Below are 7,500 nucleotides of genomic sequence, written 5' to 3'. Positions count from 1 at the left end.
AGGGGAGGAGCATCTCAACGTCAGGCAGCTGAAATGAAACTAAACTGTGTAGAGACATAAAGTGTATCGTGGACAAGTGCAGACTCTCTCAAACTTGTTAGATATCGTCCTCAAACAGGCATCTATCACACATACAGTAGAAAGGACAGAGACAGCTTCCACACTCTCACAGAATCACAGACAGGTGAGTTGAGAGACTTACAATGACAAGTCAAGATAAACTATTGTGTAGTCTCTACCAGTTTGGTTTATAGACAGTTCAGCATGTAAAACGTATTGATTTGTTTGAAGGACTATTTTCTATGTGATGTAGAATAATGTTATAATTATTGGTTGCTGTATAATCTCATAAAACAGTCTTGACAGCTCCATAGCTGAAACTATCGAGATCTGATTGATTCCAGGAAATGCTTTATGGTGTCACCTCTGGTCTCTCTAGATATGGCTTCCTCCAGCAGTCTCCTGTCTGAGGAGCAGTTCCTGTGTTCCATCTGTCTGGATGTGTTCACTGACCCTGTCTCTATTCCATGTGGACACAACTTCTGCATGGCCTGTATCAGAAAGTACTGGGACACCAGTGAATTGTGTCTGTGTCCGTTGTGTAAGGAAACGTTCTATAGAAGACCTGAGCTTCGCGTCAACACAACGCTTAGAGAGGTTGTAGAGAAATTCAAGACAATGAGAGTCAGGGCTGAAGATGAGTCCCCTGTCGAACCTGGACAAGTGCCTTGTGACGTCTGCCCTGGGACGAAGCTCAAGGCTCTGAAGTCCTGCCTAGTGTGTCAGACCTCTTACTGTGAGACTCACCTGGAGCCTCATCAGAGAGTCGCAGCCTTAAAGAGACACAAGCTGATCGACCCTGTGGAGAACCTGGAAGACAGGATGTGTAAGAAGCACGACAGACTCCTGGAGCTGTTCTGTAGGAGTGATGAAATGTGTGTGTGTTGGCTGTGCATGAAAACAGACCACAAGACCCATGACACCGTCCCCATAGAGGAGGAGTATGGAGAGAGGAAGGCTCAGCTGGGGAAGACAGAGGCAGATGTTCAGCAGATGATCCAGGAGCGACTGCAGAAGGTTTCAGAGGTCAAACACTCAGTAGATCTTAGTAAGAAAGATGCACAGAGAGAGAAAGCAGACAGCGTACAGGTCTTCACTGCTCTGGTGGACTCCATGAAGAGAAGCCAGGCTGAGCTCCTTGACGTGATCGAGGAGAAGCAGAAAGCAGCAGAGAGGCGGGCTGAAGGGCTGATTAAAGAGCTGGAGCAGGAAATCACTGAGCTACAGAGGAGAAGCACTGAGCTGGAGCAGCTCTCACACACTGAGGACCACCTCCACCTCCTCCAGAGCTGCCCTTCCCTGTCCACCCCTCCACACACCAAGGACTGGTCTGAGGTCAGGGTTCACAGTGATCTGAATGTCGAGTCTGTGAGGAGAGTTCTGTCTGAGCTGGAGGAGACGCTGAATACGGAGATGGAGAAGCTGAAGTCTGAAGTCAAGCTGAAGAGAAGTCAGCAGTATGCAGTGGACGTGACTCTGGACCCTGATACAGCACATCCAGATCTCATTCTGTCTGAGGATGGGAAACAAGTTAGACATGGAGACACAAGAAAGAATCTCCCTGATAACACAGAGAGGTTTTCCCAGGGTGTCTGTGTTTTAGGAAAGGAGGGTTTCTCCTCAGGGAGGTTTTACTATGAAGTGGAGGTGAAGGAGAAGACACGCTGGTCTGTAGGAGTGGCCAGAGAGTCCATCAACAGGAAGGGGAGTATCAGACTGAGCCCTAGGAATGGATACTGGACTGTCTGGTTGAGGAATGGAAATGAGTACTGGGCTAATGCTGGCCCCTGGGTCCCCCTGTCCCTGAGAGAGAAGCCCCAGAAGGTGGGGGTGTTTGTGGATTATGAGGAGGGCCAGGTCTCCTTTTATGATGTGGAGGCCAGGTCTCTGATCTACTCTTTCACTGGCTGCACCTTCACTGAGAAACTCTATCCATTCTTCAGCCCTGAGCTGAATGATGGTGGTAAAAACTCTGCCCCTCTGACCATCTCTCCTGTCAATCACACTGACTGACCAAGCAGTAAAATAAGCATTTAGATTCATCTTTATCTGTTGTCACTCATTAGGAAAGATTATTGTATATTTCCCCACACAGAGTAATTTCTGAGCTGGTTATGGTTTGTTATCATATAGTTTGTGCTCTCAGTGTGTCTGCTAGATGTGAATATGCAGCAGCAATGTCAGATACAGCCCAGCCTCTCCACCTCATAAGAAGATAATATGACTCTATATACATGAGACTGTTTGACTTCTCTGGGTGTTCACATTGTTATAAATCAGATGCTCTCAACATACTGTATTTTCCATTATTAGCTAGTTATTATTGTATGTGTAGTGGTTTTATATCATGTTATACTGAGAAATGTAAGTCTCTCTACAGTAGGGGCGAAATCTAGCACTCAAGGAAGGCCCATTTCCTTCCTGAAAGGGATGAGCCAAGATCTGTGGTGCAGTGAATAATTCTGACTATGGATAGGGCCCATAACTTGTGTAATCACAGATTTGTATAATATGATTGGTTCCCAAGAATAGTGACCTCATGACCAAGGACAGTTCTATAAATATGAGTCGCACCCATCTTTGGGGGCTTCTTGCTATTGGGCTACTGCTTCTTGCTTAATGGTCTGCTCATTTCTCTCTGCGCTCATGTAAACTTGGCTTAATAAAAGGCCTCTTTGGAGACAATTGATCTAAGCTCTTTGTGCTTTGTAAGTTCTACTAAATCTATTAAGAATCAATTATATCCACGACATATGTATACGTATTTGGAGGATTTTGAGTGTAATGAATACTGGGTGTGTACAGAGTGAAATTGAGGATATTCAGACAATTAAATTCACATGGATTGATCAGATCCATTGATCACATTAATAATCAGTGTAGTCCAGGTCCCAGAGCTTTAGAATGGTGATGGTGAGGTAGCAGACTGGCTGTCTGGCTTATTAAAACACAAACACAAGTTGTCCTTGTAATGTGTGTGACGTAATTACATTTAACAGAATGTACGTTTGATAATAATGTTATTGATTTAATGGCTTGTAAAGGGAATCGGATATGATTAAACAGTTTAATAAAGGTGACTGTGATTGTAATATGATACACATCTTCTGTACTTGATATTATAAGTTTGTCTACTGGTTAAGTCTACTGGTTCATCCTACTGGTTCAGCCTACTGGTTCAGTCTACTGGTTCAGTCTACTGGTTCAGCCTACTGGTTCAGCCTACTGGTTCTACTGGTTCAGTCTACTGGTTCAGTCTACTGGTTCAGTCTACTGGTTCAGCCTACTGGTCCTACTGGTTCAGCCTACTGGTTCAGTCTACTGGTTCAGTCTACTGGTTCAGTCTACTGGTCCTACTGGTTCAGTCTACTGGTTCAGCCTACTGGTCCTACTGGTTCAGCCTACTGGTTCAGTCTACTGGTTCAGTCTACTGGTTCAGTCTACTGGTTCAGCCTACTGGTTCTACTGGTTCAGTCTACTGGTTCAGTCTACTGGTTCAGTCTACTGGTTCAGCCTACTGGTCCTACTGGTTCTACTGGTTCAGTCTACTGGTTCAGCCTACTGGTTCAGTCTACTGGTCCTACTGGTTCAGTCTACTGGTTCAGCCTACTGGTTCAGCCTACTGGTTCAGTCTACTGGTTCAGCCTACTGGTCCAGCCTACTGGTTCAGTCTACTGGTTCAGTCTACTGGTTCAGTCTACTGGTTCAGCCTACTGGTTCAGCCTACTGGTTCAGTCTACTGGTTCAGCCTACTGGTCCAGCCTACTGGTTCAGTCTACTGGTTCAGCCTACTGGTCCAGCCTACTGGTTCAGTCTACTGGTTCAGCCTACTGGTTCAGTCTACTGGTTCAGCCTACTGGTTCAGTCTACTGGTTCAGCCTACTGGTTCAGCCTACTGGTTCAGCCTACTGGTTCAGCCTACTGGTTCAGTCTACTGGTTCAGCCTACTGGTTCAGCCTACTGGTTCAGTCTACTGGTCCTACTGGTTCAGCCTACTGGTTCAGCCTACTGGTTCAGCCTACTGGTTCAGCCTACTGGTTCAGCCTACTGGTCCTACTGGTTCAGCCTACTGGTTCAGCCTACTGGTTCAGTCTACTGGTTCAGTCTACTGGTTCAATCTAATGGTTCAGTCTACTGGTTCAGCCTACTGGTTCAGTCTACTGGTTCAGTCCACTGGTTCAGTCTACTGGTCCTACTGGTTCAGCCTACTGGTTCAGTCTACTGGTTCAGTCTACTGGTCCTACTGGTTCAGTCTACTGGTTCAGTCTACTGGTTGTCTACTGGTTCAGTCCACTGGTTCAGTCTACTGGTTCAGCCCACTGGTTCAGTCTACTGGTCCTACTGGTTCAGTCTACTGGTTCAGTCTACTGGTTCAGTCTACTGGTTCAGTCTACTGGTTCAGTCTACTGGTTCTACTGGTTCAGCCTACTGGTTCAGTCTACTGGTCCTACTGGTTCAGTCTACTGGTTCAGTCTACTGGTTCAGCCTACTGGTTCAGTCTACTGGTTCAGTCTACTGGTTCAGCCTACTGGTTCAGTCTACTGGTTCAGTCTACTGGTTCAGTCTACTGGTTCAGTCTACTGGTTCAGTCTACTGGTCCTACTGGTTCAGTCTACTGGTTCAGTCTACTGGTTCAGTCTACTGGTTCAGCCTACTGGTTCAGTCTACTGGTTCAGCCTACTGGTTCAGTCTACTGGTTCAGCCTACTTGTTCAGTCTACTGGTTCAGCCTACTGGTTCAGTCTACTGGTTCAGTCTACTGGTTCAGTCTACTGGTTCAGCCTACTGGTCCTACTGGTTCAGTCTACTGGTTCAGTCTACTGGTTCAGTCTACTGGTCCAGTCTACTGGTTCAGTCTACTGGTTCAGTCTACTGGTTCAGTCTACTGGTTCAGCCTACTGGTTCAGTCTACTGGTTCAGCCTACTGGTTCAGTCTACTGGTCCAGCCTACTGGTTCAGTCTACCGGTTCAGTCTACTGGTTCAGTCTACTGGTCCGGTCCTCCACAATAGTCCTGGTTTCTCATGTGGCCCATTGTGAAAATTAATTGCCCACCCCTGCTATAGAGCATCAACCCAACATGTGTGGAGTAAGAGACATGTCGAAGTGTCCTTAAATCCCACTGAACCCAAAATTGCTCCCAATGAGCGGGCTGGCAACTTGCATGGTAGCTTGCCGCCATTGGTGTGTGAATGTGTGTGTGAATGGGTGAATGAGAGGCCGTTGTAAAGTGCTTTGGAATAAGGCCGCTATATAAGTGAAGTCCATTACAGTTTTGGCATTTAGCAGACACCTTATTCGAAAGCGACTTACAATCAATACATTAGACAAAGTAAGTGAATCGTCTATCCACCAGTCGTAGCAGGAAAAGTAATCTATGCTCAGGCCAGGGGCCATTGGCAGTCGTCGTGCTAGATGAAGGAAGAATTTTTCTTTATTTTTTTTTAAACAGTAAAAACAAACTGCCAAACCGTCAACCTTGCCAACGTTAGACGCCGACTCTAACTCCTGAGCCACGGCTGCCCCAATGTAATACTGTGTGTAGCTACTAGCTAGCAACCTAAACACATCCCTCCAGCAGTGGAGATGACACTATTATAAAACCTAGCATCTGCATGTTTTCACATCTTCAGTGTGGCCAGCAGGGGCAGCAACACGCACAACTAGTCTCCGCCACTCGTGTTGTGTCTCCTTCTCCCAGCCTGACAGAGCATGACAGCAGAAGAGGGGAACCATCGCCACGGAAACACCTCATGAAGGACTCCCACGCATCTCTGTATCCACACGTCTAATCCCTTGGCTCCCGCTACGCAAAACCAAAATGTTTTTTCTTCTTCTGAATTTATATAAGAAGCCGTATCTATTGAGGAAGTATCCCATCTAGCTCAGTGAAGTGGTGGGTGCAGTTGGCAGCCCGTAAGATGCTTGAAGCAGACTTCCTCTTTATCGTCTTGCCTTCCCGTGTCAATTTCCCTCTCCCTAAAATGTGGATCTTCCTAGGGGGTTGTGTACAGTGGGGTACAAAAATGTGGGCACCCCTAGTAAAAATGCCCTTTACAATTAATATCTAAGTGAAAAGAAGCAAACCTACCCTCTTAATGGTACCAAGTTAAACATGACACATTTCATCACATTTTAAAGCAAGATAACATTGTTTTTACTTTTTATAGTTTCAAAAATGATAAAACAAGGATAAAGGTGCAAACATTTGGGAACCCTGTCAGCTAGTACTTTATAACTCCTCCTCAGGCAACTATAACAGCATTGCAAACGCTTCCTGTAGCAGCTAAGAGTCTTTCACTTCTTGTTTTGGGAATTTTCCCCCATTCTTCCTGGCAGAACACCTCTAGCTCAGAAATATTCTTCGGCCTTCTTGCGTGCATGGCATGTTTGAGATCTCTCCACAGATTTTCAATAATACTGATGAATGAATGAATGAATGAATCGTTTAATGACCACACGACCGAGGTCGGTGGAATTTGTTTTCGGTACAGGTGAAAAAGCTCAGTACAGCAGTGTCAAAAGCATACACACATTGCACATAACTGTCACATGGACATGGACACACATAACCACAAGACAAGAACATAGTCAATATTTACAACTTATAAAGTGCCGTACATCTGGCAGGGTTAGTGCAGTGAGTCAGGTGTTGAGAGTCCTTATAGCAGAGGGGAACATTTTTTGTTTTTGAAACGGGATGTTTGGTTGGCCATTCCAAAACCTTCTTTCCTGGAGGTATTTCATGGTTGGTTTTGTGGTATGCTTCGGCTCATTGTCTTGCTGGAATACCCAACCTCTCTTCAACTTACATTTCTGGACTGACCTTCGAACATTAGCCTCTATAATGTCTTGATATTTGGTGGAATCCTTTCTGTCATGGATGTAATGTATATCTTTGTAGCATTTAGTGTTCAGGTTTGCTTTCAATCACTTGGAGGTTCATTGTAACAGACATTTAAACCAGGGGGGGGGCAAATGTTTGCATCCCACTGTAACTCACTCCTCCCCCCTCTGCCAAGAAGTGACGGGGGTTTCTGACGGCTGAGAGGAGAGGCAGGGTGGAGAGCTGGAGACAACCCTGGGGGCAGAGTCGGCCCTGTGTCACACTGTGGTCTAAAGGCACAGTCCAGATCTGGAAAGGACACCAGACTACCTTGGTTCAAGCAGCTTTTACATCTATAAGAGAGGCTGTTGTAAAGCGCTTTGGAGGCGCTATATAAGTCAGTCTATATAAGTCAGTCTATATAAGTCAGTCTATATAAGTCAGTCTATATAAGTCAGTCTATATAAGTCATCTATATAAGTCATCTATATAAGTCATCTATATAAGTCATCTATATAAGTCAGTCTATATAAGTCATCTTTATAAGTCATCTATATAAGTCATCTATATAAGTCAGTCTATATACGTCAGTCTATATAAGACAGTCTATATAAGT

General features: G+C 45.3%; 2 protein-coding genes across 5 annotated transcripts in view; both read left to right on the top strand.

Moving 5' to 3' along the window:
• The window catches only part of cadps2 (Ca++-dependent secretion activator 2), a gene marked incomplete at its 3' end in the record, with an annotated part of 199,098 nt that overhangs the window by 7,263 nt on the left and 184,335 nt on the right, over window positions 1-7,500 (top strand). The gene's annotated exons all lie outside the window — the stretch shown is intronic.
• LOC308170392 (E3 ubiquitin-protein ligase TRIM21-like) lies at window positions 442-2,073 on the top strand (the record flags this gene model as incomplete). Its single annotated transcript, XM_080545183.1, has 1 exon — window positions 442-2,073. One exon carries the CDS (start codon window positions 442-444, stop codon window positions 2,071-2,073), a length of 1,632 nt encoding a protein of 543 aa, XP_080401309.1.

The sequence above is a fragment of the Nansenia antarctica genome (assembly GCF_963989245.1).
Source record: "Nansenia antarctica genome assembly, chromosome: 14".
Lineage (NCBI taxonomy): Eukaryota > Metazoa > Chordata > Actinopteri > Argentiniformes > Microstomatidae > Nansenia > Nansenia antarctica.
This window is presented reverse-complemented; position numbering and strand designations above follow the sequence as displayed.